This window comes from Suncus etruscus, chromosome 15 (assembly GCF_024139225.1).
Source record: "Suncus etruscus isolate mSunEtr1 chromosome 15, mSunEtr1.pri.cur, whole genome shotgun sequence".
Classification (NCBI taxonomy): domain Eukaryota; kingdom Metazoa; phylum Chordata; class Mammalia; order Eulipotyphla; family Soricidae; genus Suncus; species Suncus etruscus.
Genome location: NC_064862.1, coordinates 15,934,533 through 15,953,692, shown reverse-complemented (window position 1 = coordinate 15,953,692; position 19,160 = coordinate 15,934,533). Strand labels below are relative to the sequence as shown.

The following is a 19,160-nucleotide window of genomic DNA, read 5'->3' as shown; positions in this document are numbered from 1 at the left end:
AAACAAAACAAAACACAAAGCCTTGCCACACCAGTCCTTCATTTTCTTTTCCTTTTCTTTTTTTTTTTCTTGTGGTTGTTGTTTTGGTGATGAATTTTTGTTGCTGCTGTGTTTTTTGTCATTGCTTGTTTTTCTTTTTTGTTTGTTTTTGTTTTTCTTTTTCTTTTCTCCTTCCTCTTTTGAATCGATATTTTAGCCTCAAGACTAATTCCTCCCAGCTTTTTTCTTCTTTATTTTCTCTTTCCAACAAAACCACAGAACTTGAATTATCTTGTTCTCCCTCATAAATTGAGGGGAAACAAAAATGGATGGTACCAGGAGTAACCAGTCATATGAACATTGACTGAAAATAAAAAATGTTCAGACTTAAGCACCAAACCCAAAGTCAAAGACACCAGAATTGATATCCAATCTACACAAACTATACATAAAGCATACCTGTTACACTAGCAGTCCATGGGGCAAAGCAGGGAGGTATGGGATGCATGCTGGGAATGTGGGTGGAGGGAGGACAACCCTGGTGGTGGGAATAGCCTAATTCATTGTCACTATGTACATTAAATATTACTGTGAAAGACTTGTAATTCACTTTGATCACAATAAAAATATTAAAAAAAAGAAATAATAGATTTGTATAGTAGTAGCAGTCTACAAAATTAATGTATGAAAGTCCATAGTTTTCCTATATTCATAACAAAGAGATATATGCTTTTAAAAAAATACCTTCACAGTTGTGCCTCAGAAAGTCAAGTACTTTCTTACAAGTACTTGTAATCAACTAAATAGGTGGAAGACTCATATTTAGAAGACTACAAAACACTCAGTCTTGTAGGAGAGAAATTTTGGATAGGATCTGTAATACTAAAAGGAAAGGAAAGGGCCACACTCAGCATTTCCTCTCCCATACCTTTTACCTTCCCATGATGATGATACCATACCAAAGAGAGAAGTGAAATTGAATTCTGAGTACCACCAGCCTAGCCAGCTCATCCACCTCCTAATGCAGGCAGTGTCCAGTATCATAGGAGAATCAACTGTGTTTCTTAATAACCCTAAATTACATAGTTAGAACATTTTTCTCGTGTATCTCCATACAAATAATTTTCTTGGATTAGACTGGGTAACAGTTTATAAGACATTCTGGAAAGAGAGCAACTTTTCAGAAGAAAAGCTATGTTTTGGAAGGAAAGGCACATAAATGTTAAGGCACAGAAAATAGACTTACCATCCAGTAAAGTTTCACAATATACTTTCCATAGCTGTTAAACAAAGGCATATGACCCTTCACAGCCTTGCACAAAGAATATATGTGCTCCCAAGGCTTCCAATTGAGAAGAGGTTGTTCCCCTGTTGCACTTTTAGAAAGATTGTTCAAAATATTTCCATTGCGTATTTTCCAGACTGCATAAATTTCACTGATAATCCATCTCATCAGCTAAAGATAAATTTATTAGTTTGAATTAGTTATTTTTCAATTGTTGGTAGTATCATTGGGGAGAATGGGAATATTGATTAATAGTGATATTAAAATCTAAAGAATGTATCTCACTTTGGTATTTCTGACCTATAGAGTAAATTGCCAACTGTGGCTCCTATTTTCAGAAAATAGTAAAAACACCAGCTACACCAATGGAATATTTAACACATGCTTAGCTGGGAGTTGACTTTCAGAGAAAAATGTGAACATGGGGCTGGAAAGATAGCATAGTAGTAGGACATTTGCCTTGTACTCAGTCAACCCACGTTGAACCCCAGCATCCCATCTGGTCCCCCGAGCCTATCAGGAGATATTTCTGAAGGCAGAGCCAGAAACAACCGCTGAGTGTAGCTGACTGTTTCCCCATCCCCCAAAAGTCAACAATTTCACTTTGACCTTCAATTGACATTGATGTTTTAACGTGTGTGAGATAAATGTATGTGTGTATATATATAGAGAAGCAAGAGTGTGAATGCTTCTTAAGGGAATGATTATAGAATTATATGGTATTATTGTTTTGGAATTATTGGAATTGACTTTTCATAATGAGTAACTCTTCTGTATATATTGAGACTATTAAAAAGAGAATTCTTTTTATGTCAATAAAACCAATTAAATAAGGAATGAATTAAAATTGCACACACTTAAATATAATCTAATTCTCTTCTTTCATGTTTTGATCTATAGGTGTGGACGTTCCCATAGGAAATTTTGAATAGAGGGTGTTTTGTAGAAAGTACAGAGGAAACAGTTTTTGTTTTTTGTTTTTTAAATTAGGATTTAATTTCTTCTTTAGATCTTTCTGCTCTTGGGAAAGACCCTCCAGCACCTCTCAGGGGAAATTTTTCATCCATATATGAATATACTATTTTAGCATTTCTGTAAGAAATAGAATTAATGTATAAGAAATCTCACAACTCAGTGTTCAATAAAGCCATAACTCAGAAATGCTGGATTTTCTGACATATTCAGCTAAGGTTTAACTGCCTGGCTTATATAAGAATTATATATTTGCTACAAACACCATAGATCTGTGTCTTTATAAATTTAAGTTTTCTTGGAAACTTCTTAAGCTTTGGCCAATTTAAAAAGGTACGATTCTGGCTAGAGCAATAGAACAGCAAGTAGGGTATTTGCCTTGCACACTATCAACCTGGAATCGATCTTGAAATCCCATATGGTCCCCTGAACCTGCCAGGAGTAATTGCAAAATGCAAAGATGCGGTAACCCTCATAATAATAACTTTACCCAACAGCTATGATGAAGTTTTAGGAGCAAAGAGTCTAAAAGCATTTTTTTGCTTTGGCTTTTATTTTGGGACCACAACCATCTGTACTAACTAATAACTAATAGAAGTGCAAACTTCTATTACTACATAGAACTGGTGGGCAGGGGGACCATACAAGGCAAGTACCTTATCCACTGCACTATCTCTCTGGCCTCTCAAAGCAACTATCTCTGACTTAACTATCATAGGGGAATGAAACAAGTGTGTTCTGATGAATGAAACCTAAGGTGGAATTGTGAGATGAAGGAAGGGAGAAAGGAGACAGTAGAAAGCTGGGGAACTGGGCATTGGTAGGAGATAGCAATACTATGATGAAAATCTGATGCATTTAAATGAAGAGTTAGAAAAAATTGCATGTCATGATTTTTCCTACACTAAGAAAACAACATGGCAACACTCCACATCTAGACATGATGCACTGCAAAACCTGCAGTTACTTATCATCTGCTGCTTAATATATGGATGGGAGAAAAATTGTGCAGAGAACCCTTCTACCCAAGGTACCTGGGAAGAAGAGAGTCACAAGCAATGGTAACAGGAACATTTCTTTATAATTTGTATGAAAAACTCTATCAAAGAGGCTTCTATTTCCCTTTGAATCTCTAGCATAAATAAAAAATTTGTATATCAAAACTTAAGTGTTTGAGAACTGAAATTGACTAAAAATTCATTTCTTCCTTCCCAGCATACCTCACTGCAGAATAAATGTTCATTTTCTGATAACAAGTCAAATGCCAGTTCGTTTTTCACAACAACTGGAATCTGAAATGAGAAAAAGTGAAAACCTATATTATTCCTTCAAATAAAAAGAAAGAGAGAAGTAGCTTAGTTTGATTATGTTTCAATTGCTATAAACATTAGAAGAAAACATTTAGAATAAAATGTTTTTTCCAAAACTGATATAAACTTTAAGTACACGATTGCATATGGTAACTTAGACCACATGGGACCCCAGGGGATCGAACTGTGGTCCATCCTAGACTAGTGTGCACATGGCAGCTGCCTTAAGGCCTGTGCCACCACTCCGTGAAATAGGTTTTAAGTGGAAGCTAATGCCATAAATTATGCTCAATCATTTGTATATACAGCTACTTGAGAATTAATGATCCAGATTGTGAGTCTGAGAAATATTTATATGACAACCTCCCTCAATTGCTCTGCCTTTTATGCTCAAATTTATAAATATAGTTGTTCTACCTATGTATTTTTGTTGGAATGATTGTTAAGCAGCATTTGTAAAATGCCTCGCTTGCAGCAAAAACCAAACTGCACCATTTCTAAATTAAGTGAAGTATTGTATATGAAAGTATGAAAGGTAAGAATCAGTACTCAGCTGTTGATGAATGGAAAAGAGAAACTGTTAGGTTTTTATGATATAAAGATGAGGACAGAGGCCTCTGCAGAATCATGTTAGCATCTCCCTCTCTTTATCTTCTATGCCTTTACCTGAGAGAAAAATAAATCTTTATACATGTGATAACTTTTCAGCATACACAAAGCTTGAAATACAGTCTTCAGAAATAAGCAATTCTAATCTGAACATTCTCACGTGAGAATGTTCTCACGTGAGAGAGTTCATTCTCTATCTCTTTCCTTCTTAAAGATTTCACTCAGCAGAAGGTCATCTAATTCCTTTAGTTGGAATGTCTGTGTTGACTCTGATATATCCTAAACTCATTCTTTACGGTTTTTCCTGTCATTTAATTGTGAGCTTTTAATTTTTTATATTTATTTGAAAATGTATTGATTGAAGTACTGTGATTTACAATACTATTAAAGATGATTTTCCATGTTCATAATTCCATCAATGTTTACCACCAACCCAATGTTCCCGATGTCTTCTTTTTAAACACCCCCAAAAAACTATTCAGTTCTATGGAACAGCTCTCTAATTGTGTTGCCTTTAGCCTTTTGTTGCTACCTTGTGTGATGTGTATCTTTAAGCCCCACATATGAGAGAGTTCATTCTCTATCTCTTTCCTTCTTAAAGATTTCACTCAGCAGAAGGTCATCTAGCTCCATCTACTTTGTAATAAATTAACTTTTTTTGTTATTAGAATTGCATAATATCCCACTGTGTACATAGACACAACTTTTTGATCCATTCTTGTATGGTTGGGAATGTGAGTGTTTTCATATCTTGCTACAATAGTAAGTGCTACAATGAACATAGATATGCATCCATCCTTTCAAATTAATGTATTTTGTGTTTTGGAAATCTAAACTAGGAAGTGGAATTTCTGGGTCATATGGGAGTTCTAATCCTATTTTTTAGTTTTTCTCATTTAAATAATTTTCTTAGAACTAATTTTTCTTAGAGTATTATGGAGCATGTTTCAAAGCTGAATTGTGCTTTTTAAGTTGTGTGTTGCAGTTATTTAATGATATAGAAGTCATTTTAGTAGGCTAGTATTATGTACATACATGTGTATACATATATCATCTACGTGATATATTATACATATATAGTAGACTAGAATATGAATAAACCTTACATAAAAAACTTATGGCTTTTGTAATGTTCTTGTATAATTGTGTATTCAAATCTATATTTGATGCAAATTTAAATTTGTTTATATTATGTATTATTTATTTATAAATTTATTCATATAATGTTAATTAAATCTATATTTAATATATATTAGAGCTACATTTAATGACTGTGTATTTATACAATTAAAATTTAAATAATACTATTATAATCTTTTTACTAGACTTTAAATTATAGATGTTTTGGCCCATACTAAAAAAAAGATGAAGACAGTGTTGAAAAGAATTAGAGATAATGAATTAAAGTGCAACATTAAGATAAAAGTAAAACATCATTAAAAACAATGCAAGATTCACTTTTAGTTCAAGTAGATAATTTAAAACTAATTTATAATAAACACAAGACATGTTTTTATATAGTTTTCTGCAATTAAAAGTCATAATACTACTAGTATTATGGAATATTATTACCATTGGTGGAATCTATTTTGTTTGCATAAAATATAAATTCTATGCTTATGCCAAATAAAATTACCTTAATAAACACTACACTATTAAGTTAACTATTTTACTATTAGAATGTACATTTTTTATACCAATGTTATCTTTAATAAGTAATTTAAAGGCATGGTTCATATACTTTCTTTTAATTATCTTATCAGTACTCATTGTACTCTAATAAACAGAGTTTTACATTATATTTTCATTTTACTAAATATTTTTGAATTTCAAATTATTGATTTTCTTAATAAATAACAGCAATTAGAAAACATGGTGGAAAATTCTATTATCTTGGATCAGCAGAAATATTTACCATCCCTAATACTTTTAGAAATAAAATCACTGTGTAGAAAAGAGATTCACTAGATTCCATTTATATGTAAGAATCAGGTTCATTACAACAATGTGACTCACACTGAATAACTAATTTAGCCACAGGTTTTTAGGCATTCAACAAAAATAGTAGGATATTTAAGAAGAGAAAAAAGGCATTACTGATAATTAAACCATTAGAAACACTAAATATATTCGAACTAGCATAGCTATTAGGAAGACTCACCAGTGGGTCTAAAGTTTTCATGTATATAAAATGCTACTTTAAATGAAGGTTTCTGGGTGATAACCCAACATTATGATTCAAATGGCTGGGCATGAAGTCCAGATGAAAGTTACCCTGGGAAAGAGCTTTAAAAATCCCTTAAAGAAAGAGTTGCAATTACCTAGGGCTGGATTCAGGGCATATATCTAAAAGGAGTTTCACATCTCTAACCTGGTTTCTAAGAAGCAGAGATGAAAAAATTATATCAGAAATCAAAAAATAGGGGCTGGAGCAATGGAGCAGCAGTAGGGCATTTGCCTTGCATGTGGCTGACCTAGGACCAACCGCGGTTTGATCCACTCTTGTCCCATATGGTCCTCCAAGCTAGGAGCGATTGCTGAGCACATAGCCAGAAGTAACCCCTGAGCGTCACTGGAATAATGTCTTACAAAATTTTATGTTATATTTTATTAATATGGAGAGAGGAAACCTGAAGATACTAAAATTTCAAAATTCTCTTGAGGAAAGGTGCTAGGAATAATCATTTATGCTGATAAATATTTCCTTCTAACTTATATAGCAAAATATGTTATTACTATTTTTACACAGGAAACACTGCTTTAAATTACTCCAAAAAATCTTTTTAAGTTGGATATTACACCCACAATTAATATGTAATCTTGTTTCACAGTAAAATTATGTCTTACCTGATTCATTAGAAAGTCCTGGGGACGTTTCCAGGAATAAATTTTCAATGATGATGGCAATTCAATCTTTCCTTCAGGATCTTCAAAGAAATGCTATATAAAATATGTTAATTTTTCTCTGAATAATTTTATTAAAATAAAAATGACTTAGTTCTAAGAAAATTAGTAAGAGATTTTTACTAAATAATAGTTGTAACAAATAAACAGTTACAGAATAATTTGTTTGATATCATAGTTGGGTTATAGCATGCTTAAATCAATTTATCAAAAAAACACATTCAAAACCAAATTAAGTTTATCTCCTTTATCCAGAAAACAGCTGGCCAAATCCTTGTACAGCTCATCTTCCAAACTACTATTTCTCTATACATGGTTTTCAGCTCTATTCCAACATTATTTGTTCTGTCCATATCACTTTTAACCAATAATAACTCCTCCATTTTACCCAAATGTGATAAACAAAAGTCAGACTAAAGCTTGGAGAAATAAGGTCAGATAAGGCAGAAGTTCTGTGTACAAAAACACAATTCTCTTGAGTGCAGATTGTGAGGAAGTATGAGTGTATTTCCACGCAATACATCTAGTTCCATTATATAATTATAGACGAAGTTAAAATCTAGTCACATTCAAGTCTGCTTACAAGTAGTGGGCTCTTTCCTGTTTTTTCCTTTTCTTTTCCAGGTTTGCCTGCATCCCACTTTTCTGCATTTATGTCAGATTCATTCCATTCTGGCCAGATTGGAAATTTCCCCTTCTGTTCACCAGAAGTTTGTCCACCAATACCTAATGGGTACTGACTAGAGGGAGAAAGGAAAAGTACTTTAGTTTTAATGGGAGGCAGGATGGGAGCGGTTGTGGGAGGACAATTCGGTGGTGGAAATTCCCCTGATTCAATGTAAATATGTACCTGGAATATTACTGTGAAAGATATGCAAGCCACTATAATTAAAATAAAAATTAAATTAAAATGTCTAATATATAATTTACATAATATTGACTATGTTATACATATATGTGTGTTTCCTTAAAGGTCTGCATCTCCCCTTTTGCCTTGATGCCGCCGAGAAAGCAAGGTGGGTCACCAGCAGCTCTATTGGAGCCACCAGAGCAAGTTGGGACAGGGGTCGCGTTCTTGCCGTGTCTGCTCAAACCAGCATGGCCTGCCTGATCTGTAAATACGGCCTCAATATGTGCCGCCAGTGTTTCCGCCAGTACGCGAAGGACTAAAGTGGACGTCTGGAAGTGTCATCAAAGACATCTACCTGACATCAGAAGATGCTGTCCCTTTGTACATAAGATAAAATGACTTCAATTATGATAATAATAAAAAAGGTCTGCATCTCAAAAAGAAAAGAAAAGAAAAGAAAAGAAAAGAAAAGAAAAGAAAAGAAAAGAAAAGAAAAGAAAAGAAAAGAAAAGAAAAGAAAAGAAAAGAAATCTAGGAGGCAAATATATAGGGCAAAGTGCATTAATAAAGCATTTTTTCAGCAGCTTTGCTGAATACATTTTTGTGGCAGTTTGGGCTACACCTGGTGGCTCTGAGAGATTACTCCTGGCTGTGCACTCAGAAATTGCTCCTGGAAGACTCAGGGGACCAGATGGAATACCAGGGATTAAACCCGGGTCCATTCTGGTTGGCCACATGCAAGGCACATGTCCTACCATTGTGCTATCGCTATAAGCTGCTAAATACAGTTTAAAGACAGAGTCATATGTATGGCTGGACAGCTTCAACATGGTTACAGATATAAAGATTTCAATAACCTAAAGATATTATTTATAAACAATTTTTTCACACTGTTCTCTACTACTATTGTAAGATGTCAAAACTAAAAGTATTGTCATAAATACTGAAGTTAACATAGAGTATACTATCATATGCATAGAATTCACACTTAAATTTACTGCACAATGTAGCTTTTAGAAAGTCAGTCCATGAAAAATATATTTGCACCATTACATAAATAATAAGTGATCTTTATTTTAAAATAAAAATTTAAATATACAGTTCATTTAACAATAGACATAAACATCTTATTCTAAAATCACACTGTTAATAACTATAAATCCTCTCAGAGAAACGTGAAGGATATGAATCTTTCATGAAAGAAAATTGTCTCATTTTAGGGACTGAAGAAATAGTACAATAAGAAAAGTTCATACCTAAATTCAATTTTTAGGTGTAAAATAGACATTTTATTTCATTGTTCAAGAAAAACTATTTGTGGAGCTAGTATCTTATCTAAAGCCTGAGTTAAACAATGAATAAATCAGACCAAACTCTATTGTTTTGAAATTCATTTACTAGTGAATGGGAATAGAAAATATGCGGCATGAATTGAGTAAAATAAATTGTACATTAGAAAGTAAAAAATGGTAAGGGTAGCTATAAAAGAGGAATTGAAAATGGAGAATTAATGTATATGATTCTTAATAGAGTAGCAGAGTATATCCATATAGGATAATACTTAAACAAATATTGAAATAAAATAAAAAGATCAAGATAGGTGAACATCTTTGAAATAATGCTTTAATTACAAGAAGTGGAAAGGTTATTCCACTTACAAAAATTATTCTCTTTTTGAAGAAGAAGAATAAGGTCTGTATGACTAAAAGGAAGTTGAAAATATGATTAAAGGGGCTGAAGTGATAGTACAGCAGGCAGAGGTTGGTGATATAAGCCAAAGTAAAGAACACAGATTGTTAGGCTAAAAATGATAAAACATTAAATAGGACTTCAAGCAAGGTAAAGTTTGCCATTATTAAAATGTTAAAAATCACTTATCTGTTACCTTAAGAAAAGGCAAAGAAGCAAAGCCATTTTAGTTTAAAGTTGGGGAAAGTGGTTTCTTCTATCATTTATTTTTGCCAAGGATTACTTTAGGATTTTCTAGATACAATATGTCATCTGCAAATAATGAAAGCTTCACTTCTTCCTGTGCTATATGAATGCCTTTATTGTCTTTTTCTTATCATATTGCTAATGCAAGTATTTCCAGTATTGTTTTGAATAGAAGTGGTGAGAGGGAGCAACTTTTTTCTTACATATCTTAGTGGAAAGGCTTTTAGATTTCCCCCATTGAGTATAATGTTTGCAATAGCTTTGACAAAATTGGGGAAAGGTCCTTCAATTATCATCTTGTTGAGAATTTTTATAATGATTGGGTGTTTGACCTTATTAAATATGATCATATGTTTTTTATTTTTCTTTTGTTGATATGGTGTTTCATATTGATTGACTTGCATATATTAAACCGTCCTTGAATCCCTGGAATGAATCCCACTTGATTACGGTATATAAGATTCTTGATGATTTGTTGGATTCTGTTTGCTAGTATTTTGTTGAGGATCTTTGCATCTTTGTTCATCAAGGATGAGTTTATAATTATCTTTTGTGAGTGTGGTGTCTCTGCTTTTGATATCAGTGTTATGTTAGCTTCATAGAAACTATTTTCAGGTGTTTCTATTTCTTCCATTTCTTGGAAGATATTGAAGAAAAATCCTCTTTAAAGGTTTAAAAGAAATCACTAATGACTCCCTCTCAGCCTAGGCTTTTGTTCTTAGGAAGCCTTTTTATTATCCAATCAATTACCTCAATAGTGATAGGTCTATTCAGATATTTCTGATCATCTTGGCTAAACTTTGAAATGTTTTAGGAATCCAAAAATGTATCCATGTCTTCCAGGCTCTCTTGTTTTGTGGCATAAAGATTCTCAAAGTAATTTCAAATTATCCTTTGAATTTCTGTCCTGACATCCCTTTTTTGTTCTGATTCTGCTTATTAAATTTCTCTCTCCCCTTTCTTGTGAGTCTTGTTAATGGTTTATCTATCTTGTTTATTTTTACTAAGAACCAAATCCTGCTTTCATTGATTTTTTTGGTATTGTTTTTGGATATCTAATAAATTAAATTCTATTCTAATTTTCTTCTACCTGCTTGCTTTTGTCCCATTTTGTTGCTCTTTTTCAACTTCTTAAACTGGCCATTAAGTTATTTATGTAGGTCTTTTCTTTCTTTATAACAAATGCTTAGAAAGCTATAAATTTTCCTTTTAATACTGCTTTTGCTATGTCCCACAGATTCTGATTCTGATAATTCTTGTCTTCATTTTCATTTGTTTCCAGAAATCGTTTGATTTCCTCTTTCATTTTGTCTTTGACCTGCTGATTGTCCAGTAATGAGCTGTTTAATTTCCAGGTGTTAAAGTTTTTCCTAGTATCTGTTTGTAAATCACTCTAGTTTCAGAGCATCATGATCTGACAAGGTAGTTGATACAATTTCTATCCTTTTTATTTTCTGGAGGTATGTTTTATGGCCCAGCATAGGACCTATCTATCTTGGAGAATGTTCCATGTGCATTGGAGAAGAATATGCATTCTGTTTTCTGGGGATAAAGAGCTCTCTCTCTCTCTCTCTCTCTCTCTCTCTCTCTCTCTCACTCACTCACTCTCTCTCTCCCTCTGTCTCTTTCTCTTTCTCTTCATATGTACATATATTATATCTACTAAGCCACTCTATTCTATTTCTTCCTTCAAAACCAGTATATCTTTGTTAAATTTTAGCCATGTTAACCTATCAAAGGGTAATAAGGTGGTGTTGAAGTCTCCCACTATCATTGTATTGCTGCTGATGTTTTTCTTCAAGTTTTTCATTAGTTGTTTTTAAGTATTTTGCTGGAACATCATTTGGTTTATATATGTTTACAAGTGTTATTTCTTCTTGGTGTACACATTCCATGATTAGTAAGGAATGCCCATCTCTGTCTTTTATAATCTTTTTAAAACTAAGCTCTGTCTCATTTGATATTAAAACAATTTTCCAGGATGTTGCGCTGGTGAAGGGGGGTGTTCTGTTTATGACTGAAACACAACTACAATCAATCATGCTTGTAATTATGGTGCTTAAATATTTCATAAAAAAGAACAAAATGATATATAAGTTTTGGTCACCATAGAATAGAATTTGATTGCTAAGAACTGAGGTAGCCTGTTAAGCTTTTTAAATAGACTTTGATAATAGACATTTTGTTTTTCAGTAGTCTGGAAAATAAATGCCTACTTGTTGTCAACAAGTTGCTATTTTGGGGTTACTGGTATCTTTGCAATGCTGGTTAAAATTATGGTCCTGGGACTCATAGGATATACTCTTTTAAAACTCTTGTTAGGTCCTTTTTTAGATGTTCTGCTTAGGGCTACCAAGCTCTAGGTATAGAAGTGTATATAGCAGTGTCAGAATGAAATAAAAATAAGTTTCCCAGCCTTTTTCAGGGAGTTGTTTTCTTGAATGATTCTTGTATAACTTTAAAATTTGAATCTATGTTTGCTCTGATTATCAAGATGTGTTTCTTAAAGGCAGCAAAACATTTGATTCAACATGTTGGTCCATTTTGTCACTCTGTGTCTCTTAACAGTCCATTGATGTTGAGAAAGAAGATTTTCATGACATTATCATCTTTTTGTAGGAGTTTTGTGTGTTTATTGGGTCTGCTTTGTCTTAACGTAGACCATTTAGTCTTTTAAGATTGGTTTTGATGAACTGGACTGATAGCACAGTGGGTGAGGTGTTTGCCTTATATACAACCAACCTGGGTTCCATCCCCATCATTCCATATGTTTCCCAAGCCTACTGAGAGTAATTTCTTTGTGCAGATTCATAAATAACCCCTGAGTACCTCATTTTTTGCCCCTCAACAGAAATTGATTTGAATCTGTAAAGTTTCTGAGCTCTTGTTTATCCATGAAACTGTATTCTTCCTTCAAACCTGAATGTAAGCTTAGTTAGGTGAAGTATTCTTGGCATTTGTTTTATTGAGTTTTGTCACTATATCCCACGACCTTCATCAGACTTTGAGAGCTGCTTGTGAATAAATCTGCTGTAATTATATAACAGATGCTTATTTGTATGTAATTTCCCTTTTTGATCTTGCTGCCTTTAGTATTCTATCCCTATCTGTAGTATTCATTATAGTAACAAAGATGTGTCTTTGGCTGCTTTTCTTTGGATCTCTTTTAGCAGAAGTCTTCAGGCATCCAGGATGTGGTGTGCACTCTTTGTAAACGTGTCCTTGACAGCTGATTTTTCTTTTTCTTTATTTTATTTTATTTTATTTTATTTTATTTTATTTTATTTTATTTTTGGTTTGTTTTTGTTTTGGGGCCACATCCAGGAAGTACTCCTGGCTATGAGTTCAGAAATCGCTCCTGGCTCGGGGACCATAAAGGACACTGGGGATTGAATCCAGGTCAGTTCTGGGTCAGCCACATGCAAGACAAATACCGCTGTGTTATCATTCCAGCCCCGATTGTTGATTTTTCATGAAAAGTTTTCTTCCTGGACCTCTGGGACTCTAATTATTCTTATGTTCTTTCTTTCTTTCTTTCTTTCTTTCTTTCTTTCTTTCTTTCTTTCTTTCTTTCTTTCTTTCTTCCTTCCTTCCTTCTTTCTTTCTTTCTCTCTCTTTTTCTTTCTTTCTTTCTTCTTTCTTTCTTTCTTTCTTTCTTTCTTTCTTTCTTTCTTTCTTTCTTTCTCTTTCTTCCTTCCTTCCTTTCTCCCTTTCTTTCTTTCTCTCCTTCCTTCCTTCCTTCCTTCCTTCCTTCCTTCCTTCCTTCCTTCCTTCCTTCCTTCCTTCCTTCCTTCCTTTCTCTCTCTCTCCCTTCCTTCCTTCCTTCCTTCCTTCCTTCCTTCCTTCCTTCCTTCCTTCCTTCCTTCCTTTCTTCCTTTCTTTCTTTCTTTCTTTCTTTCTTTCTTTCTTTCTTTCTTTCTTTCTTTCTTTCTTTCTTTCTTTCTTTCTCTTTCTCTTTCTTTCTTTCTTTCTTTCTTTCTTTCTTCCTTCCTTCCTTCCTTCCTTCTTTCTTTCTTTCTTTCTTTCTTTCTTCTTTCTTTCTTTCTTTCTCTCTCTTTTTCTTTGTTTGTTTGTTTGTTTGTTTGTTTGTTTCTTTCTTTCTTTCTTTCTTTCTTTCTTTCTTTCTTTCTTTCTTTCTTTCTTTCTTTCTTTCTTTTTGCCACAGCTCCATTTCCTTATCTTATTTCTACTGAGTTTGCCCCACATCACTATTTTTATCCGTTCACATTATTTGAGGATATTTTCCATAATCTGATAATTTATTTTAATGCTCTTTTCCAACTTCTTTTTTATGGAGTTGTTATGCAGCTCATCTTCCAGCTCACTGACTCTCCCCTCAGCCACTGTTACTCTGCTGGTGAGGTTTTCCAGTGAGATTTTCATTTTGCCTACCATGTTTTACAGCCCTGTTATTGCAGTTTGAAGTTTGCTCATGTTTACTTTCATAGCTTCTTGAGTTTTGGTTGTGATTCATTCAGTTTGTTACATGTGTTCTTTGAGTTTTTGAACATCCTCCTTATTTCTTCTATAAAGAACTTATCTAAGAGCCTATACAAGTGGTTGGTTCTTGAATCTTCAGGGCTATAAACCTAATTCTCAAGGCATGGTAGAGATCTGTGTTGTTTCCTCATTGTCACACTTGCAGTATCGTGTTCTCTACATGTAATGCTAGGGTTCATTGACTAGGAGAAATGTATTGGCCATGGAGTGGAGTAGAGGCTCCTCTGGTTTTGTTAGCTGTGCCTCTCTTTCCCTCTGGGCAGGGTAATACTCATGGACAGTGAGTGAGGTTCCAGGTAGATAAAGAAAAGAAGCAGGTTAACTGCTGTTTTCTCTCCCTCTGGGCAGGTGACACCCACCTGTGCAGTGAATGAAGTCCCAGGGAAGCAAAGGGAAAGATGGTTTTAGCTCTTGGTCTCTCTCCCTCTGGGCTGGTAGAATTCATTTGTACAGCCATCAGGTACAAAGTTTGTTTGTCAGAGCTATTTTATTATTAATCACTTATTAATAAATGAAATCTTCCAACTTTGTATTTCCTCACAAATTAGGTTGGTAGCTTTTTGTTTTTAGAAATTAGTCCATTTATCCAGGTTATCAAAATGTAATGCATAATCATTATTATTTGTAATCATCTAATTTGCATAAAATGATAGCACCACTTTGATTTCTTATTTTAGTCATTATATTCTTTGTTATTTTTCTACAAGTTCTATCAAGCTAAGGTGTTTATTTTCTGTAGATCTTTTGATGAACTTTTAGTTTCATTGATATTTTGTATTTTTTAAATGTATTTATATTTTCTCTACCCTAATCTTTATTTTATACTGCTTACTTTGAATTTTTTGACTGGAAATAGTAAGGCTAGTCCCTCTGATTTTTTCCTGCTTTTTGTTATTTTCTTACTCCTGTTAATTTCTTAGTTTTTGTTAGTTTTTTACTTTTTCTTAGTTTCTTACTTTTTGTTAGTTCTTACTCATATTTTAAAAATAAATAAAACCTTAAAATTAACATACATAAGAAATGTATTCACGGTAGCTATAGGTTAAAGATTGATCAACTCAGGGCTGGAAAAGTAGTTCAGTAGGTAGGATGCTTGTATGACCTGGATTCAGTCTGAGTACTGGTCAGGAATAATTCCTGAGTGCAGGGTCATGGAGAACCCTGGAGAATCTCCAGGCATAGCCAAATCTCTAAATCAGGAGTCACCAAACTATAGCCAACAGAGAACATGTATCTGGCCTGCCAGGTGCTTTTGCTGTCCCTGCCTGTTTTGCTTAGCAGCTGACTTGTCCAGGGTCTATAGTGCACATGTGTGTAGTTTTCAGCATGCTCTCCAATTCGACTCCTCCTTTCTATCTCTCCACTCCTCCTTTCAGCCTCGTGTAGAGGTTCTCAAACCATGATTCATAGGCCACTATTGCTGAGAGTGTTTTTTTTAAACTTTAGCCTGGCCCTCCAATGGTCCAAGGAACAGTTAACTGGCTCCCAGTTTAAAAAATGTGAGGGCCCCTGAAAAGAAAAAACAAACAAACAAATGTAATAACTCAAGACCAATTACTTTCTTTTTTGTTTGTTTGTTTTGTTTTTGGGCCACACCCATTTGATGCTCAGGGGTTACTCCTGGCTATGCGCTCAGAAGTCGCTCCTGGCTTGGGGGGACCATATGGGATGCCGGGGGATCGAACCATGGTTCATCCTACGCTAGCGCTTGCAAGGCAGACACCTTACCTCTAGCGCCACCTTTCCGACCCCACAATTACTTTCTTGTTTATTTGTTTTTGTCCTCCTGGTGGTGCTCAGTGGTTACTAATGGCTTTGCACTAAGAAACCACTTCTAGCATATTTGAGAGACCATATGGGATGCTGAGGATCAAACCCTGCTCGGCCATGTGCAAGGCAAATGCCCTACCCACTGTGTTATCACTCAGGCCCCAAGACCAATTACTTAAAATATTATTTTTTTAGTAAAGGAAGGGTTGGAGATAGGAAAATTGTATTAAAAAAGTAACTTTAAATATTTTTAAACTAAGTCAAAGTAGCGGATCTTGGATTCAATAATTTATCAGAGGTTAAATTCTGGCTGAAACAGAACTAAAGGTATAGAAAATAAAAACATTTTAAACAAATCTAAGACTTGACAGTGCAACTAGCAGGCATGATTCAAATGATTCAAAGTCACTTTTCTTACAGATTTGCTAATGGTTGAATTTAGATGATTCTTCATTTTTGGCTGGACATCACAATTTTTTTTAACTTTGCCAACAGAACTTAAGTAAAGAAACATAAAGGGAAGTATGCCTCTACCAAATTCAGAAAGTATAAAAACCAAGATCACTAAGCAGGTTAAGAGCTCATTTAATAAATGCTTATCTGCTAGTCCTCTACTAGCCTAAAGCTAAGTCTTCTATCTAAAATGATCTTTTATGGAGTAATAACTGTGTTACAAGTGGCAGCTCTAGTAGTATGAGACTCTATGGGTCAGTCGTGTTCAAGTCTCTGAAAAGCTTTTGTTCTTATTTTTGTATCCAAGACAATTAAAGAGTTGGTTTTAGTTACTGGGTGTGTAACCACAAAGTATGTTAAAACGTCATGTCCTGACTTGCTCTGAATATCTCCATTGTATATCAAATGACAATTACATAGGAGACATTTCAAAACTATAATCCTTAGGCCCATGCTGAGTGCTGTTTTGTCTTTTTTTTTTTTTTTTTCGGATTTTCCTGCTATCTGCAGTTAGTTTTCAAGTAAAAGTTAAACAAATGGCTAGGATTGGAGAGTGAGAAAGAGAGAAAGAGATGGATGGACAGACAGACAGACAGATAGATAGATGATAGATAGATAGATGATAGAGAGATGATAGATAGATAGGTGATAGATAGATAGATAGATAGATAGATAGATAGATAGATAGATAGATAGATAGATAGATAGATAGATAGATATAGAACACCCAGAGGACTAAAATACATATTTGTATCATAGAGTTCCAAGTTTTATCCCTGGTACTGCATGGCCTCTTATGTACCATTGGCAATGATGGTTCCTAGATCAAGTAGGAGCATCTATCTCACCCCCTGAAACTCATAGAGGTTAGACTTGATTTATAATAAACTTCATAGCCATCGTATAACATTATGATAAAATAAGTGATTTGATCTCTGATAATCATTCAAGTAATACCTATATTTTATATATTTACTTATCCTATGCTTTACTTTATAAAAAATAACTATACATAAATTTATTAACCTAATTGCAAGTCAGATATTTTATGTAAAGAATATCTTTAAAAATCATCTCTAAAAGAAATGGGAAGTCTCAGTAAGGGAAGTGCTATTGTTGTTATCGTATTAACAGAGACCTTATCCCTTGCATGTGACACCAATGTCATGAGATTAAGCCATAAATCATTTTTAGAAATGGGTTTTGATCAGTTTCTTTGCTGGAGTTAATCCCTCTCTTTCAAGTTTAAATTTCTTACAGTCAATAATTTTCTCTAAGTTCTTTAAGACTTATGTACCTTTAACATAGATTCGTTAGAACCATTATTGAGTTTTTGTATGATATTTTTGGTCCAATTAAAAATTATTGTACAATCTGAACATGGCATAATCTTTTGTAAGTATTTATTGTAATATATTAATTTACTAAACAATGTTGTGTTTGTGGGTGAGAACTCACCATAAATTTAACATATTTGAATATCTATAATACAAACCAGGAATCATTATTAGTACTATTTACTTCTAAACTAGATAAAAGGAAAATCACATCCTTCATGAAACATAAATTTATCAGAAAGACATACCAATAGATCTATCTTTTAAGTTAAATATATAATATGTTGTAGTTAAAAGAATACTATAGGAGATAGGGTGCTTGTCTTGTATGCAGCAGACCTGGGTTAAATTCTCAGTGCCCCATAAGCTTTCCTTATTTCATTGAGAGTAATCCTTTATATATATATGAATGAAAGCAAAGGTCGGCAAGGTGGCGCTAGAGGTAAGGTATCTGCCTTGCAAGCACTAGCCAAGGAAAGATCCTGACTGCGGTTCCATCCCCTGGTGTCCCATGTGGTCCCCCCAAGCCAGGGGCAATTTCTGAGCACTTAGCCAGGAGTAACCCCTGAGCATCAAATGGGTGTGACCAAAAAAAAAAAAAAAGAAAGAAAGCAAAGGAAGCTTAAAGGGGGTTAAAATATTTATAAAAATATATAAAGGAATTAAGAGAGAAAAAAAAAACAGAAATCTAAGAGGAAGAACATTCTAACAGTTTGGCACCAAATGTAGCTCCCTTGAGACAAATTCTCAGCTAAAACATTGATTTAAGTAAGAAATAGTGAGGTGTGTTGGTATAGAGAGAGAACAAGGAGGGGCTCATTTTGAGGGCCTTGTAGACATGAACTTATAAAAAAAAAAAGCTAACATTAAAAAATGCTGTAACGGGGCCAGAGAGATAGCATGGAGGTCAGGCATTTGCCTTTCATGCAGGAGGTCATCAGTTAGAATCCCGGTGTCCCATATGGTCCCCCGTGCCTGCCAGGAGCAATTTCTGAGCCTGGAGCCAGGAAAAACCCCTGAGCACTGCCGGGTGTGACCCAAAAACCACACACAAAAAAATGCTGTAACAACTTTAACTAGATTGCTGTGAAGTAGCAGAATGATACTATTATAATCACTCTCTAAGTAATAATATATCTGAGTGGGTCAGGGAGGCATGTAGTTCACTCACTGATAGGGCATAATTCACAAGATGCTAGAATTGATCAACAGAACTGAAACCTATACTCTATATGCATATATGTGATTAAATTAAA

The 19,160-nt window shown here is 34.0% G+C and overlaps 1 protein-coding gene across 1 annotated transcript in view; it reads right to left on the bottom strand.

Moving 5' to 3' along the window:
- ADGB (androglobin) overlaps positions 1-19,160 on the bottom strand; it is a 162,820-nt gene that overhangs the window by 133,400 nt on the left and 10,260 nt on the right. Inside the window, exons 2-5 of the mRNA XM_049789313.1 lie at positions 7,643-7,799; positions 7,003-7,095; positions 3,457-3,528; positions 1,226-1,435 (exon numbers count right to left, since the gene is read on the bottom strand). Of these exons, the coding sequence (XP_049645270.1) occupies positions 1,226-1,435; positions 3,457-3,528; positions 7,003-7,095; positions 7,643-7,799 (532 nt within the window). The remainder of the gene's footprint in view (positions 1-1,225; positions 1,436-3,456; positions 3,529-7,002; positions 7,096-7,642; positions 7,800-19,160) is intronic.